Source organism: Solea senegalensis, linkage group LG16 (assembly GCF_019176455.1).
Source record: "Solea senegalensis isolate Sse05_10M linkage group LG16, IFAPA_SoseM_1, whole genome shotgun sequence".
Taxonomy (NCBI): Eukaryota; Metazoa; Chordata; class Actinopteri; order Pleuronectiformes; family Soleidae; genus Solea; species Solea senegalensis.
Genome location: NC_058036.1, coordinates 6058069 through 6075909, shown reverse-complemented (window position 1 = coordinate 6075909; position 17841 = coordinate 6058069). Strand labels below are relative to the sequence as shown.

The window sequence follows — 17841 nt, the reverse complement described above, 5'->3', positions numbered from 1 at the left end:
TAGCAAGGAGAGAGAGAGAGAGAGAGAGAGAGAGAGAGAGTGTGACTAAATAAAATAAACACAGGGGTCACTTGTCCGCTCGCTCGCTCTCCTCCTCCCTCTGTGCAAGTGAAGTCTATTTTTTATGGTTTGATTGTGTGACATTTCAGTGAGTCAGCTGAGGAAGTGAAGGTTGAACCTCTCGCTGTTCACTGCCTTTTACTATGTGAGACTAAACACACACACACACACACACCAGGATTCACATGGATGATTATTATCGTTATTGATTATTCTCTCTGTTATTTTCCATTGATCAGTTCATCTGTCAAATGTCTTACAAAAGGTGAAAATGTCCTTTTAGTGTGTCTGTCCAGACTTTTAATGATCAACTCTGGCCTTTCATGTGTGAAATGAATGTGTTTGTGTTGTCGTTTGTGTCTTAGTTTGTTTGTTTGTGGGCTTGATTCATTGGAAATATCTCTCTATGAAATGAAAGTGTCATCATCATCTCCTCACTCTCTCACTTCATGCATTAAACACCGTAGCTAACGCATAATGAATTGTTCAATTGTTTTCTCTTGAGTCATTAAGCGTTTCCACAGGAGCCAGTGTGTTGTCTATGATCTGAACCTGCGGTGTCGCACAGGCCCAGAACTTTAACCTTTGACACGGCTCCTGTTTTCTGGAGGCTTCATTAGATTTCCACCTCGTAGAACAAACGGAGTAAATATTGAATTTCATTTCCTCCTCTTTAGCCTCGTCCTGTGAATCTTTCATGACGTTTTCTGGCATTTTCAAATGAAAAATTAAACAAAAGTGAGAAGGGGGTTGGGATTCCGACACATCATGAATTCTGACAGGTCACTTAAGGCCATATATGGACCGACCCATTACTACACACGGGGTGTATTTCCATGATGGAAGTAGGAGTTTGTTGTAACATATCGTCTGTGTATGTTCATGTCACTTCAAATGAGTGAGGAAAAACAGCGGCGGTGAGTCATTATCGAGGTTATACATAGTTCACACACACACAGGAAGATAAATACTACATGATGATTTAATAGGGGAAAGAAATGTTTTACATCCTGCAGCTTCCACTTTGTGTGGATTATAAGTACACGGTAGGTTAAAGAAGATAACATAAGTAATGTAATATGTATTCTTCATAATATGATGAATACTGTGTATTATCTTACTCGGATTTCTTTATTCACAAATTAGTAGTGTTTTAAACGCATTGCTTTTGGACACTGTCAGAATATCTATTTTTTAAATATCTGAAATATTAGGTACAGGGATTGGAAATGATCTCGATTTGTGTTTAATGCGTTACACACTGTTTAATTCATGACAAAAGTAATTTCTTATGTTCAAACTGCCATTTCTGTCATAGCATTTTTGAATAGGGATATGTTCAAGAGATAGTGTGTATGTTATCTATTCTATGTTTAATATCCCAACTCAGTCTTTGAAAGAAAGACTCTTCTACATTCAGAATGTTTTATGTTCACAATCAGAAGGAGCCATTTTGTCCTCCTTTGGACAAGATGGACCTCGAGAGTCTCCTCTCGTCCAGACATCGTCTGTAGTTTATTCTTCCCAGTGGTATAAACTCAAACTCTGCTGTTGTTACTCTCAAGTTCTTGGTCAGTCTATGTGTCTGCATGGGACCTGTAAATCTTCTCTGCGCACAGATCTGTAATCAAATTATACATTTAAGAAGCAACGACTGAGGCTAAAGTCACCGATTCGAATCCAGGTTTTACCAAAAGGAACTTTCTGTGTGGAGTTTGCATGTTCTCCGTGTGTGTGTGTGTGTGTGTGTGTGTGTAGACTCCAGGTCTCCAGCCCGAAAACATACAGATTAAGTTAATTAATCATTCTAAATTGACTGTAGTGAACGTTAACGTTAATATCCAATCCAATTTCATTTATAAAGCACCTTTTAAAACCACAGGGTGCACCAAAGTGCAGTACATACAATGCAAAACAATAAGAGGGCTAATGGCGGCTAAAATACACACATAAAAGCCAATAAAAGAAGCATTTAAAAACAAGAATAATAATAATACTTATGAGAAGAAAATAAGCTAAAACACACATAAGAACTAGCCCTTAATCCCCCAACCGGGGGACCGTGACAGAGTCTGCGCAAACAATTTGTGGAGAACGATGGCCGCATTTCCCCGCATCTTCGCCGGTTCTAATACTCCACACGGCTCAAAGCCAAAGAATAAATCCAACAGAAAGCAGTTAGTCGAACAACAAATGTAAAAAATTGCTCTTACCTTTGATGTTTATCCGTGAAAAGTAGATTTTTCAGCGCAAAGCTCTGTCCGGTCAGACGGATTTCCTGTGTGTTACACTCCAAACGTTCCAGAGGTCTCTAGCTGACGTTAGGACCACAGGGGAAGCACATGGATGGGAAGTGTTTTTCTGAGGTTTGGTGCGTTACCGCCACCATCTGGTATGGAGTGTGAATCGAAATGTTGATCTAACTGAACTATTACTTAAATCACTATTTGGTGTGTGCAAAAAAAAACAGAAAACAATTCTCAATCTAATTCTGATGTTACATGGACAAAGAAAACCATCACATTCAACATTTGTTCTGTCCTAAAGCTGAACACTGCAGTTTCTGCATCACTGCAGTTTGAGTTCAGTGTGTGTGTGTGTGTGTGCCAATAATCAGAAACAGCCTGGAGGGCCCTCGTCCACAATAAGTGTGCGTGATTCACCTCTAACATTACAGATGCACCAACATGTGGCAACTCTAAATTTAGAGCAGAAACATCAGACACTTTAATCAACACGAGAGAAGCCTCGGTGTGATCTGCTCACCCTGTGACACACGACTTGATTGCTCCTCTTTGTCATTCAGGTCCGTTTGGTGGAAAAGAGGCAATCCGCTCGACAACACGGCCACTAAAAATCCACAAAATCCATTTCTGTCACAGCTGTAACACGCAGAAATAATCCTCACTCATGAAATGCGGCCTCTTTTTTTTTTAAACCACCATAAATATCCAAACCTGAGAAACACTGGGTGTTAAAGTGACTCTTGAACATGGAAAATATGTGATGATGGGAAATATATCCCCAGTCGCTGACGTTCAGCACCTGAATATTTATTACAGTCCTACTTCACGAGGCGGTACGAAAAAGAATCTGTCGCTCCCAGAGAACAGTACCGGTACTTACACATACTGATGAGAAGCCATCAGAGCGTAAAAGTTTAAAAATAAAAAAAAGAAATCATGTTTTTGTTTCATGGGAGCAAAGAGAAGGGAAAAGGTAATACTATTACCATTCCAAACTTAATAAATCCACCACATTGCAAAGTAATAACTGTCAAAGAAACAGATTACTGTCACGTCGTGTAAAGCCTGAGGAAAAGCTGGACTGCCGAGTTATTTATTCTCTGGTACTTTCCACGGCCGAATCAGTGCAGTTCACTTGTAAACAGAGACTCCACGCGTCTAAAAAGAACCAAAAGTCAGAATTTGGATCAGTAGCAATCATTTACTGAGGCATGAAAATCCTACTTTGATTCACTGATTGTACAAACACCATATATATAGATATATATATATATATGTATATATATATATACATATATATAGTTCCTTTGTTAGTAGGATACAGAGCAGCAGGACACACATGCGCCACCTGCTGGTATTTTTGGTTCCAAACACCTGATCAGACTGGAGACCAACCAAACAAAAGGTGACTCATTTATACTTTGTGCATTGAAGTCCATAAAATCACAGAGTATTTCTTTAATTTTAAAGGTCCAGAGTGTGATATCTTCTGGTTTCTTTGCACCATAGAATAAAGAATTATTATTAAAACACATGAGTCATTTTGGTTTGTGGACCCTAACCGATTAACAATCTTATGACATTTCATGGACCAAACCCCACAATCGATTCATCAAAGCAATGACAGCCAGATTAAGTGATTATGAAAATAATAGTTGGTTGTGCCCTAATATGTGTATAATGTCATTAACATTACATCTTTTCTGGTACGTGAAGGCCACCGTAGTTCCGCGACATTCCAGTGAATAGGAGAGGTTAAATGTCACTAAATCTAAAACCAGTTTTCTTCACAACAAACACAACAATGCACATTATTTCCAAAGGTTAGAAGTCTAGAACAAGCCAACACCGAACACGGTGAGCCCTCGTCCTGCAGCTGTGACTTCCGGGATAATTGGGTCTCTGTGGTGTCCTCTCCACAGACACTGTCCATTCTTGTCTGGCCCGTCCTGCCGCAGTGCTCGGCCTCGTGTCCCTGAGCTTCAGTGCTCTTTGTTCTGCCCGGAGCGCTGCTGCTCCTGATAGTCTCTCGAGTCCTCCCAGGGACGAGGACCACGGATGTTCTTCCACTCGTCCAAATTCACCACTTTTATCTTCTGCAGAAGGAAAAAAGGGACATATGTTTGTGTCAATAAAAAAAAAAACATAGCGAGGATGTTTAAAATGCAGGATGCCAATTATTCTGAAGTAGACAGAGATTAAAACAGTGTCTGAAAGTGCAACGGGATTTTTCATCACTGCAAAACAGTGAAACAGGATCAGGATTCTTCTGAGGTCACTTGATGGACCTTACAATGACCAGATGTAGAAGAATCTGACCATGGTGAGGACAGGCAGACTTCCACTTCACAGCTGCTTATCAGATGCGCCAATAGTTTTGGAAACTCAACCCCTGCTGCTGGATGTCAGACTCAAAGGGTGAGTGAAGGTGGGAGGTAGTTATGTTTGCATGATTCTGTAACTTGGTGAAACAGACACCTCCTCCTCGCTGGCCTTTCAGGAGAGAAAATAAAGGATACTGTGCCTCCACTGTCTTTAAAGCTGGGGTAAGGAAGATATTATTGGCATTACTGATCAATAAGTCAATAAAAAACCCTTTAGCATAAGAACTAGGCTTATACAACTCATATTGATTGCTCTACCAAGTAGCTGTGTTCATATACAGCAGCAGCTCCATTTGTCTGCCGATCCCGCCGACTATAGCTTTAAGACAGCCAGTTTTTTACTCTGCCTAAACTTGGACTTTATATATATATATATATATATATATATATACATACTGTATATATATATATATATATATATATATACATACTGTATATATATATACATATATATACATACTGTATATATATATATATATATATATATATATATATATATATATATATATATACACATTTAGCTTTATATTTGATTATTGTATCAATTACTCTGATCGCTCTTCTTTGTAACTGTTCAGAAAAGGCCGGTAGAACTAAAGTTAATTGTTATTATTACGATGACGCGTGACTTTTCCTGACTCTTCTTACCTCGTACTCCTCCTCCAGTATGACTTTCTGCCTCTCAACATCGACTTTGGCCTCCAGAGAAGGATCCAACTGAGAAAACAAAGTCAAGTTTTTTGGGACTTTTCAAGTATCAGGAGCTCACAATTTACAACAGAGAAGAACAAACACAGCGCACATGAAGAGGCTTTACTCTTGTGTGGAGGACAGAAGCTCTGAACAGGGTCTTACCATGTCTCTGTTTTTATTCTTTTTTAAATTTGGACTAACGTCACCAGAGACGTTATGTAAGTTTGTAATTCAAAACTATTCTTTCTACAAAGATTGAAATGAATCAGTACTTGTAATGAGTTCTATTATTTCACAGCAATAACGCTGCAGTTAATCATGTGACTTATGAACTTCAAAACTCCATGACTGGTTTTTAATTAGACCTTCATTACCACAGCAAATAAATAATAAATGAAGAGTATTTCTGCAGCATTCCCACCAGGGAGCTGATAACCAAAAATAAGTCTTTTGACACCTGCTACAGAGGAGGTTTTAATGCAACAATACAACAAGCCAGAGTCAAAAATTCAATAAATAAACAACAACAAAAAATCTACATTAGAGCATAAAAAAAAAAAACTTGGAACGAGAGGAGAAAAAGCGATGAAGGTCAAATCTGCCTCCAGGCTAAATTAAATCACTGAAGAGAAAAATGCTAATCGGATCACACAGTGACTGACTCACAGACTGTGGCTTTAATGATTTAAATATTACAAGGGAAATAAAAGACAACAGTACAAAGTAAAGGCACGACAGCGCAGTTTTAACTGTGTGTCCTCACTGAAAGAAAATATCCTTACACTATAATATTGCAATTTTTCGATGTATCACTATGGAAATATTCTTTAGTGGTTTTACATTGTACGTAAGCCTCCAGCAGTTAGTTTGAGCTCTCCTCCTCCTCCTCCTCATTCATTTAGACAAAGAAAACTGAATATTTATGAATGCAGTTATTTTTACTGTGAGAGTTTTCTTGAAAGACTCATTTTAAGACATTGTCTTGTTTGTGCACAGAAATGTATGGAAAAACATGAAGGGAAGAAGCATCACTTAAGGGTCACAACCAAAACATGGACGTGGTCGCGTTAATCAGTCTCACACAACAACATATAGTGATAAAAGTAATCCGAGCAAAGACACTGGATTATCAGCACCATGTTTACCTCACAGCTGCTGTGCTGCCTCGATGCATGTGTGTAAAAAATGTAAAAATTAAGTTTATTATGTGTTCCCACACACACACACACATGCAGGTTTGTACAGCTATTCTTCGTGGGACACTGCACCGACAGCCTGAACAAAGCGCTATCCCTGATCTTAACTATAACCAGTTAATGTCTAACCCTAACCTAACCACAATTTAAATCTTTGCCCTAAACTTAACCAGTTACTCATAAATTAAGTTCTCCTTAGGTTCTAAACCTAATTCCAACCCTAAAACCAAGTCTTAACCCTCAAAAAAGATCAATAATATTGTAAGGACCAGCCAAAATGTCCTCGTAAAGATAGGTTTGAATCAAAAAAGTGTGTGTACACACTCACACACCGCTGAGGTGAATCTTCACTCCACAGATGAGACAGTCTGAAGAGCGAGTCGTGTGGGGGCAGCAGTGACAAAAGAATGGTGCCTGAGGCATGATGCCCCCCCGCCCGCCCCATCCTTTCTCTGTCTAGTGCTGCATCTCATAGACAGTAATAAGAAAAGATGCTGCTGCCGTCTGGCTCCTGCCCAGATGACTTGCATCAGTGTTTGTGACGGCAAAAACAGCAAAACAGCAAAAATCAGCGACATTGCCCTTGAAGCCAACTCATCAGACTGTAATGCCTTCTAATAAAGAGTCGGTCTTCTGTCATGTTAATGAACTGGCTCTGTCATTTAATGAATTGCTGGAGCATGTTCTCACTTAGAGCTCATGTACTGACTCACGCTTGGCGTCTCACAGCAACATGTGCCTGCAGTGGATTTTTGAAATTAATGAGTGTTTCAGTCTGACTTGATGAAGCACACGGAAACTGTGAGATTTCAGCAGGTCATCGCTATATCTGAACTATTTTCTCTACATTAAGAATATTTCACCTGCAGGCGCAATTATGGCTGTGACCACAGGGAGGAGTGTTTCCACAGTGACTACAAAGAAGTGTGCACAGACTGACGCCTTCACTGCTTGTATGGAAGCTTAATTTTAACAGATTTATGCTGATGCACAGCGTTAATTAGAACCACACTGACTGGATGTGAAACATTACAATAAATGACGACTAACCTTCCTTCTGATCTTCTGGGAATCATACCGGATTTGTGTGAACTCTCTCAGGCCAAAGGAACCTCCGACTATCAGCAACTGGACAAAACAACAACATACAAGTCCCATTAATTGCTTTGAAATACTTTGACTATGTAAATGTATACAGTAACATTCAGGGACCATTCACAAGTTATGGAAATAAGTCTAAAATAATAACATGACAATACAGTCTAAAGTATGTCTACATATAGCCTGAAAAACATGTAACAATTATACATTGTCATGACAAAACTAATAAATTGGGCAGCCTGTGGCCAAGTGGTACCACTGAGCAAGGTACCCAACCCCTATTGCTCCCCGGGCGCTACTCAGTGTGGCAGCCCACTGCTCCTAATTCTAGGATGGGTTAAAATGCAGAGAATAATTTCCCCAAGGGGATTAATAAAGTATCTAAAATTAAAAAAAAATTACTCTATTATTAATCAATTACTAAATTAATCAACAACTATTTTGAGAATCAATTAACTTTTTTTTGTATTAATTATTTACATATATTTAGAGTGTTTTTAAAGATCTAAAAGCAAATATTGAAGACCATCATAATTTACAGGGTTGAGAAGCACTAATTAACATTTTATGGACTTAACGGTTACTCGATTAACCCTGTCTTGTAACTGTGCAGTTTTGTTATTTTTTCGAGCACCAATGTTAACTTCATATTTATGTTATTGTGAAGCTTCTATTATACAATAGAATGTATTATAAGGCACCATTGTAATTAAGAGTCTTGCTCTCAATCGGATTCCCCTGGTTCAATGTTATTATTGTTAACGAAAACTAAAACCGAAAAAACATTCCCGTTAACTGAAATAAAAATAAAAAGTAGGGTTAAAAAAAAAAAGATAACTAACTGAAACTGAATTGTGTGTTATAAGACTAACTAACATTGTAGCGAAAAGCATTTACAAAAAAATGAAAACGAACGATAAGTATACATAACAATTATAACCATGCCTTGGTTACATAACGATTATATATATATATATATAAATCTACACAAAATAAAAGTTAAACTAGGCCACATACTGCTTCTCTATCTCATGATATTATCCTGTATCATGAAATAGCTAACTTGCTAGCAGGAGTGTTTGCTACCAAGATTAGCACAGTTTATTTTCCGCAAAAACGTGATATTAAAAGTTACTTACGAGCATAGGGACTCCATATCTGAACGTCCTGTTTTTCTGCAACAGATTCAATTTAAACATGACTCTTTATTCCAGCTAAAAGTCCATGTTACTGATGAAACCCGACGAAACAGGTCACAGCCAGGACGCGCTTCCTGATAACAGTCCGGTGTGCAAAAATGTCCGCCTGGAACGATGGGTCAGATTAAGGTTCCGATATGATATTTCGTGTACTTCCGAAAAACTATTGTAGGAAAACTGCATACTATGTTTTCCATTTATCTGTGTGCTATGTTGTTAATGTCTGACCTGAAAAATACTAAACGAACATTTTGATTTTTTTGGGTCGTTTCTCGCGATTGTCAATCATCTTTTACAGCCACATTTCTGCCTTAAAAAATATTAAATTAACCAGATTTTTATTTACTTTATTATATCACAGCATATTTCAGTGTTTTTCCTACTATCGCTGCAGCTTCTGGGCTCCAGTGACAACAGGCCGTGGATACAACAGATACATCCAGGTGTGCGTCACATTTCATCTGCTGTTGTAAACAGAGGCGATCCTAGACTCCGGGGGGCCCAGGCAGAGAAGCCAATTGGGGCCGTTTACTATCACTTGCCACCTTCCTCACTTGTACACCCTAAAATGGTTTTAGTGAGGGGCTCATTACTGCCACTCGCAGGTGAGTCTAGGGCATGGCTCATGTTGGTCAGTGTGTTTTGAGGAGGGGGGTGGGGGGTTCCTTCGGAGCCCCAAGCATTTGCCTGGTATGCCTCTCGTGTTGGTGCTCCTCTGGTTGTGAATAATCATTTTGGTAATGATTCTAGGCTAATTCCTTCTTGAAAATGTTATTTTAATCTCAATTAATGTGTTTCTTTTGTTAAATAAAGCTCATACATATATGTACAGAACCCCAGAATACTTTGATTTCCATAGTGTATTAGTTTGTTTTTTTCCGGAAAAATGTCTTCATTAGGGCTGCAACAATTCATTGATCAATCAATTACTTAATTCATCTTCAACTTCTTTGATAATCAATTTCTATCCAAGTTACATTATACATACATTTGTAAAATTCACCTTGTAATATAAATATTAAGCTGGGTTAACACAGTAACAATCAAGGCAATAACGACCACTATCACTTTAATAAGTGTTGTTTCTGTCTTACCTGCTTTTCCAGGGATATAGAGAAGCACACATGATGATGCTTTTCTACAATAAGTGCAATTTTAAGTGGTTTTGACTTAAACAATCAATTAAAGCCCAAATGAGATCAGAGAATAAGAGGAGAAAGTATAGCAATTTTTCTCTTTATTACAATTTTTGTCACTTATTTTCAATCAGGTGAAGAAAAATACCTTTTTTTTGTTCAGTATAATAAAATATGTTAACTTTATTCATTTTATGAAGAAAAAACAATGACAACAAGAAAATAAAAACAAAGAGAAACAAAAGTTTTTTCTCTCTCCCTCTTTGTAAACCTGGAGAGCTGCTGCACTGCATGGGAAGCAAATACAACGGAGACACAGAGTGTGAAGGAGCAGTGACGAGGTTGGACAGGGATGGAGGTGGAGGAGAAGACAGAGGATAGTGACAGAAAAAAAAAAAAAAAAAGATAAGGCCAGAGACGTACAAAAAAGGAGCGCAGTAGGAGAGAAGCGCGGTGACGAGGGGAGCTGGAGGATGTGGCGGTGATCGCAGCACGTAGGCTGGTGGTCCTGAGTCAGGACGACTGACAGAGTGTTCAGAGGTCACTCTCCCCGTACAGAGCGGTAGAGAATGACATGTAGTCGAGGGCCCCGGGTACGCCGTCAGGGCCGGTGTAGGGCGCCATGCGGGCGATGCAGTAATCCGCCTGATCTGGAGGAAGCTCCCGGCGCAGCTCGTCGGCTAAAATGTAGTTCTGTCGAGGACGAGAGAAACAAAATGACACTCTGTCTCGTTAGAATATCAACCGTAAGACATGAAAGACAGAATTTTATGTGCTTAAGGTTTCCAGAGGGCGCCATCTTTAACCATCATGTTTCTACAAACTTGCAACAAGCTTGAAGACCAGCTTTGTTGCTTAAAATATCTCCAGATTATCATTATTATTATTATTATTACATTTTCTTTCCTAAAAGTCTTCCTCCTTTAACCTATTTTCTCTGGCTGTACTTGTCTCGTACCTTGTCTCCAGCCAGCACTTTGAAGGAGGCCACGACTTGGTCGGCAGTGTCGGTGTCCGCTGTCTCGCGGGACATGAAGTCGATGAAGGCCTGGAAGGTGACGAGGCCCATCCTGTTGGGGTCCACTATGCTCATGATGCGGGAGAACTCATTTTCACCCTGGAGGCAACGGAGAAGACACTGTGAAGCTCGGTCGCCATGGTAACGGTGTCCACACCAATGGACTAAAAAACACCGTCAGTGACTGATGTCCTACATTGCATGGTATTTATAACTTATTTTATAAAATGCATAATATAAAAAGATAGTAAAGTGTGTTTAGAGAAAATCTTAAATGTATTAAATCTATCTCCAGCACATGCAGTCTTTCTAAATAGAAAGTCAAAGTTACATCCATGTATTACCATTTCCTGTTGGTCTCTACATTCACACACAATCATATTCTCACACTTGAAGGGAGCTCATGGCTTTACCAGGTTGTAACCCATGGAGATAAGGCAGGTTTTGAAGTCTTCAGCATCCATGATTCCTGTTCTCTTCTACAAGGTCAGCGGAGGACAAACGAAACCAGGAGGAGGAGGAGGAGGAGGAGCGAGAGGTGGAAAAGGAGACGCAGGGACAGCGGAGGAAGTCGTTGGAGGAAGATGGAGAAGATTTTAGGAGAAACACAACAAAAATCCGCAAATGGGACGTTGTGATCACAAAAGGATACGAAAGAAAGGAGGGAAGGAAAGAAATACAAGGGGGGAAAAGGAGCAAAAGAACAAAAAAAAAAGAAGAAACCAGTTAAACCTCTCACCACAGGGTGTGACTACGTTTAAGTACCTGTGCATCGTTGGCGATATCGAAGCCCAGGCTGATCAGGCAGGCCTTGAACTCCTCCGCGCCCAGAGTGCCCGAGCGGTCCTGAGGTGTGGGCGGCCAGAGCCAGGCGAGGCGCCGGGGGGGCCACAGGCCATGCAGCAACACATACAGCGGTGTCAGTGATGGTGAGGGGGAGGGAGGTGGAGGGGGGGGGTTGAGACGAGGAGACAGGTGAGGTGGGGTGGGTGGTGGTGGTGGTGGTGGTGGTGGGAGTGCACCATGCACGGGGAGGGAGGAGGAGGAGGGAGGGGTGAAAAAAGGGGAGAGGGCCATGCACGAGAGATAGAAAAGAGAGAACACAGTGCATATTCATTAGGATCTGGCAGGTGAACACACGGTGGCAGCAGTGCTGCCATGCTGGGGGAGGGCATTCAGAGGCGTTAATGTGCAGTGTGGCAGGCAAACTACTGGGCCTCGTGGTGAGCTTGTGTTATTCATCAATGGCACATCAACAACGCAACATGTTTCCCTTTACCTGTTTGTTCCTTATTAGAGCAGCACATTTACAAACACATTCATTTTACCCATATAATACAACAACAATTCACCAATTAGTTTCACCATGTATCTATAGGCGTTATTCCGCTAGCGCGCCGCGCCTCGCCTCAGCACGGCACAGCTATTTTTGATTTTCCACTAATGATAGTACCTGGTAGTGTTGGAGTCAAGACCACCTAAACCGAGACCAAGACCACAGTGTATCGAGACCGAGACAAGACAGAGACCGTTAGCGTCGCTTTGCAGAATTTACACGTTGCGCTGTGTTTTCTTTTGGAGGTATTTATGCACAAAAAGTCTTTGTGGTTCAGGTAACCAAATGTTATTATAGATTATAGAGCTGGCTGACATCGTCTCACAGCCTCGTCTCCTGTCACTCACATGCACTTTTGTGGGGAGGGGCGTGTGAAAGGGGGCGGGAGGGGTGACAGCCGTTAACGGTGACAAAAATTTCAAGTTATTGGTTTGTACCCGAAGCAATACGGTTTACGCAAAATCACAGTAATGATAATAACAAGTTCATCCTTGAACTTGTTGTGGTCTTGACCGGTCTTGAAATAAAATCCCGAGACCGAGACAAGACCGAGTAAAAATGCGGTCGATTCCGAGACGAGGCCGAGACCTTCAAAAACTGGTCTCGAGACCGATCTCGAGTACTACAACACTAGTACCTGGTAGTTGTTTTAGTACCTGCTCTAGTGAGCTGAGCCAATACTGAGCGTCAACAGCAACAGCGCGCAAGGAAAGCGAGGCGGCCGCAAACTGTTTCGGGTATGACGGAAAACACCAACTTATTGATTAGCAACAGTTGTCCAACTTCCAGTCGTCGATCTATTCGCTTTCTCTTTGCACGGCAGCCATTTTGGCGTGTTTTAGCCAGTGTTACTGATCACGTTCACGATGGCTCTGTTCATGTAAGTCCAGACAGTGTGACGGTGAATTAGCATGCACAAAGCTAAATGGAACTCAGCCATCATTCACTTGATTATTCACACCTGGGATGTTCACATCAAAGCGGCTGCTACGCAAAAAGACAGTGGCGTCACTGAGATAAAACGTGTTAATTGTCTTATGCGTTAATACACGGCGCTCACCGTGAGTCAAGGCACTCTTTTCCAATCATTATTGACCGTTTGAAGACTGAAGATTTCATCCTAACGCACAGTTCAAAGACAGGTTCAGGTCCTCGGTCGACTCGGTCACATCGTCGTCTTCGGACATTTGTTAACAAGAAGTGGAAGAATGTATGATGTAACGGTGGAGTCAGCGGGAGAGACGAGGTGAGGAGAAGGAGGAGGAGGAGGAGAAGAGGGAGCTAAATAAAAACTCATCCATAATTGGTGCTGTTCCTGTCATGGTGAGCCCCAGTGTAAACACACACGTCTGGGTGAGAGGGGGAGTGAAGACAGAAGGGTTTTATAGAAACAGCCTTCAGTGGGAACACTGTTGTGCAGCTACCTGTGGCACACTATCTATCTATCTATCTATCTATCTATCTACAGTATCTATCTATCTATCTACAGTATCTATCTATCTATCTACAGTATTTATCTATCTATCTACAGTATCTATCTAGCTATCTATCTATCTATCAGTATCTACAGTATCTATCTCTATCTATCTATCTATATCAGTATCTATCTATCTCAGTATCTATCTATCTCTATCTCTATCTATCAACAGTATCTATCTATCTATCAATTATCTATATCTATATCTCTATCTATCTACAGTATCTATCTATCTATCTATCTATCTATCTATCTATCTATCACAGTATCTATCTATCTATCACAGTATCTATCTATCTATCTATCTACAGTATCTATCTATCTATCTATATCTATCTATCTATCAACAGTATCTATCTATCTATCTATCTTCATCTATCTATCTATCTACAGTATCTATCTATCTATCTATCTATCTACAGTATCTATCTATCTATCTATCTATCTATCTATCTATAGTATCTATCTATCGATCTATCTATCATCCACATTATCTATCTATCTATCCACAGTATCTATCTATCCATCCGCATTATCTATCTATCCATTATCTATCTATCCATCCTTATCTATCTATCCATCCACAGTATCTATCTATCCATCCCTATCTATCTATCTATCTATCTATCTATCTGTCTATCTTTCTATCTATCTATCTATCTATCTATCTATCTATCTATCCATCCACAGTATCTATCTATCCATCCACAGTATCTATCTATCTATCCATCCATCCGTCTATCTATCTATCTTATCTTAACAACTTGTCTCAGTCTATCAGGACAGGACTTGGACAGGGTCCAGAATCTCCTTTGGTGATTCACTAACATGAACGCTGGGGACTCGGGGGTTCGTCAACTCGACTTTTCACACACAGACTGCAGAATGCACACGCTCTGCACAGTAAACGATGACAGTGTCGCCATCAGTGACACCTCAGGAAGCGGGAGAGGACGTGAAACGGACCCAGAAATGATAAATCCTCACCTCAAATTCTTCTCTTTGTTGATGCTCTCTGAATATATAAAAGACAAACTTGTTGTGACTCCACACGTCACAGACTGATCCATTCAGTTCATCTTTATAAATACACTTACTTCTTAATTGAACTATTAACCCAAATGTCAAGCTGTTAATTTAACTACATGAACTCCTTTAGCTCCTGAAAACCCAGATGTGATGAGGAGTGTGCACATCTGCGCGTCCGCACGGTGACTCTGATCCGACTACTCACCCTGTCGAAGTGGTTGAAGGAGGCGCGGAACTCGTTCAGCTGCTCCTGGCTGATGCCCTTGGCGTCTCGCGTCAAGATCTGGTTCTCGATTTCGTTGATGGTGCGGGCGATGGTGGTGAGTAGCTGTTCCCAGCCCACGCGGATGTGCTGCAGGGGAGAGGGAGACAGGGAACAAGGAGACAGAGGAGGCAGGGAAAAGTTTGAGGAAGGAAGAGAGAGAGAATAAATGTCTCAGGTCTTTCTTTCCTTTTTTTCTGCTTTTTCTTCTGCTCTATATTGACCTCGAGTCATTTTTTTAATCTTTATTCGTATTATCTTGGTTCTTTGTTCCGCACCAAAACACAAACGCTAATTCCTTGCATGTTAATACCTACTTGGCAATAAAACTAATTCTGATTCCAGTGATATTTGTTGTCAGTGTTACCTCCATGGTGTATTTGGTGTGCTTGTTGTCAAAGATGAGAGCTTCCTGAATGAGCTGGTGGTCTCCCTCCAGCTGGTCGATCTTTGGCTTGTAGTTGACGATGCTCTTCTCGTACTGGCGTAGGTGCGTCAGCTGGTCCTCCAGGGTGCCGTGCATCTCGATGGAGATGCGGCCGATTTCCTGCAGTGACGTGGTGAGAATAGTGTAAAAAGAACCTGTCACTTTCCCCGACATCTTCTCATTAGATAGACTCTGTACGGTGTAAACGCAGCGTCAGGAGGTTAAGTATTCCAGACGAGCAGTTGTCGAGACCTTAACCTTAACCCAATCCTCCATTTCTTTAAAACTGCACTGACTCAAACAAGTGTAAAAAGTCAAACACAGTTACATAACGAGCTTACCTGCATTTTTCATGATTTATATACGCTTTTTGAATACTTATATTTTGGTATCGCTGCCTTTCCGACTTCTCAACTGGAATGCGGGTAACTTAACTAGTTAATGGGCTGCAACTAACGACCATTTTCATAATCAATAATCTGTTGATTATTTTCTTGATTAATCGAGTGCTTGTTTGGTCCGTAAAAAACTTCGATCAGCCTGGAAAATGATGATGTTCTTGAATGTCTCGAAATGAGAGTCAGTTTTAAGGTTACATGGAGCAAAGAAACGGGGAAAATATTCACTTTTAGGAAGCTGAAAATCAGACTACTTGTTAATCCGATGAATCGATTATCAAAATAGTTGGCGATTCGTTGCAGCCCTAAATGGAACACAGCATTACGACACAACAATTGTTTTTTGACGCATCTAGACCACCGTAGCTTATTGGGAAGGGCCTGGAATATTCCGATGTTATTTCACCATCCTAAACACCATTTTCGGTTGGAGAGTATTTTTAAACTTTGTGCACATGTGCTTTGCAGGAACAGAGAGGTGGTCGACTACACTCACTGCCCTCTTCCTAAACTCTGGTCACACTGACCTCCATCTTGGTCTGGATCCAGGGCCCGATGACATTGGCCTGGTTGGCAAACTGTTTGCGCAGACGCTCGTTGTTCTGCTGCCGGGCGTGTTCCTCGATCAGAGCCTGGTCACGCTGAGGCACCAGCTGCCTGACCTGTGCGGGAAAACCCCCCATGTATGAAAATATGTCATGTATGGAATCATTTTTTTTTTTTATCAGAATCTCCCACGAAGAGTCTTTGTGGCCTGAGAATATGACCAAATTGAGCTGTACGGACAGAAAAGAGTACGTCTTGGCTCAGGATGGTATTACCTTGTCCCATTTGGCGTTAACCTCCTGTGGGTTGATGGTGGTGTAGGGGTTGGTCCCAGCAATATTCACATGGTAGGTCTGCACAATCTTGGCGATCTCGTTGTGGATGCCCAGGATGGCCTGACGCTCTTTGTCCGCCTCTGGGAGCGTGGCTTTGAACTGCTCGTGGGCTGTGCTCAATCCCTGCGACACACAAAAACAACACATACAGTGTATAAAAATGCAAACCACAAGCGCAGCATCACAAGAGAAGTTGTTCTCTGTAGAATATGAAACAACAGCCTGTGTTTTTTTTCTCTCCACATATCAGCGAGCTAATCTTACATTTGCATGTAACCACACGAAGGTTGATCAAATATTTCATTACCCTTTCACACCTGTTGGGGGGGAATGACAGGCTGAAGAGTCAAAAACGAGAAGTTGCAGCTTTACAGCAGGTTGTAATTCTCCGTGTTTGCTTGCGCAGTGTTTGCTAAACGTCTTTACAGCACCATAACATTACAGGCTTATTATGTTTACAGTTAAGTGCATGTTAGACTAAGATCCAACATGTAAATTAGCGCTTGTGGGTACTTTTTCTCACCGGTTTCTCCCCGTTTCCAGTGTTTGTGCGAAGCTAAAAGTGCCACCGGCTGCAGCTTCACATTTACTGTTCACTGTATTTATTTCAAGCAAAATAAGCTGCAGAGAAAACTGTCGAGGCTAATTTGAAATCAACACACAGAAAATATAATCAGGTGAAGTAGTAGACACTTAAAAAACGTTGGAAACCAAGGCATGGCATTCATTTATTTATTCATGGAATCCATCAGAAGGAAATGCAGAAGTGTATTTCATATCCCAACAAAATGTTTTATGTATGTCTTTTAAAAACAAATAACTCTAAATAAAAAAGTTTGGGGAAATTATTCCTTCTCTTTGGGAATCACTGCTCTACACTATAGTAGAGTAATGTAGTAATTATTACTTTGTAAATGACACGGTATTACTGTAATATGTTAAATTACTACTCTAATAGCATTGTTATTAGAATAACAAGATTCAGAGGCTGTGTCAGC

The 17841-nt window shown here is 40.7% G+C and overlaps 2 protein-coding genes across 6 annotated transcripts in view; both read right to left on the bottom strand.

Annotated features, from left to right (window-relative positions):
- Positions 1–3487: 3487 nt before the first annotated feature.
- Positions 3488–8981, bottom strand: LOC122783497 (cytochrome c oxidase assembly protein COX16 homolog, mitochondrial). The gene is made up of 4 exons (XM_044048345.1): positions 8820–8981; positions 7630–7707; positions 5339–5407; positions 3488–4402 (listed from the first exon to the last, which is right to left on the bottom strand). Exons 1-4 carry the CDS (start codon positions 8877–8879, stop codon positions 4289–4291), a joined length of 321 nt encoding a protein of 106 aa, XP_043904280.1. The 5' UTR covers positions 8880–8981; the 3' UTR covers positions 3488–4288.
- Positions 8982–10085: 1104 nt separating this feature from the next.
- Positions 10086–17841, bottom strand: part of actn1 (actinin, alpha 1) — a 61377-nt gene continuing 53621 nt past the window's right edge. The window contains exons 15-22 of one of the 5 annotated variants that reach the window (XM_044048336.1): positions 16784–16966; positions 16490–16624; positions 15505–15684; positions 15081–15227; positions 11799–11879; positions 11447–11512; positions 10974–11132; positions 10086–10708 (exon numbers count right to left, since the gene is read on the bottom strand). In XM_044048336.1, the coding sequence (XP_043904271.1) occupies positions 10550–10708; positions 10974–11132; positions 11447–11512; positions 11799–11879; positions 15081–15227; positions 15505–15684; positions 16490–16624; positions 16784–16966 (1110 nt within the window). In that variant the 3' untranslated portion in view covers positions 10086–10549. The remainder of the gene's footprint in view (positions 10709–10973; positions 11133–11446; positions 11513–11798; positions 11880–15080; positions 15228–15504; positions 15685–16489; positions 16625–16783; positions 16967–17841) is intronic. The other 4 variants (XM_044048335.1, XM_044048339.1, XM_044048338.1 and 1 more) reach the window with 4 other exon arrangements.

Bases quoted from the DNA above. Each gene is read 5' to 3' on its own strand.
- LOC122783497 (XM_044048345.1), bottom strand. From the start codon at position 8,879: ATGTTTAAATTGAATCTGTTGCAGAAAAACAGGACGTTCAGATATGGA. The intron at 5,408-7,629 runs GTTAGTCGTCAT...TTGTTTTCTCAG, and splicing joins CCCAGAAGATCAGAAGGAAG to TTGGATCCTTCTCTGGAGGC. The intron at 4,403-5,338 runs GTAAGAAGAGTC...TTCCTTCTGCAG, and splicing joins TACTGGAGGAGGAGTACGAG to AAGATAAAAGTGGTGAATTT.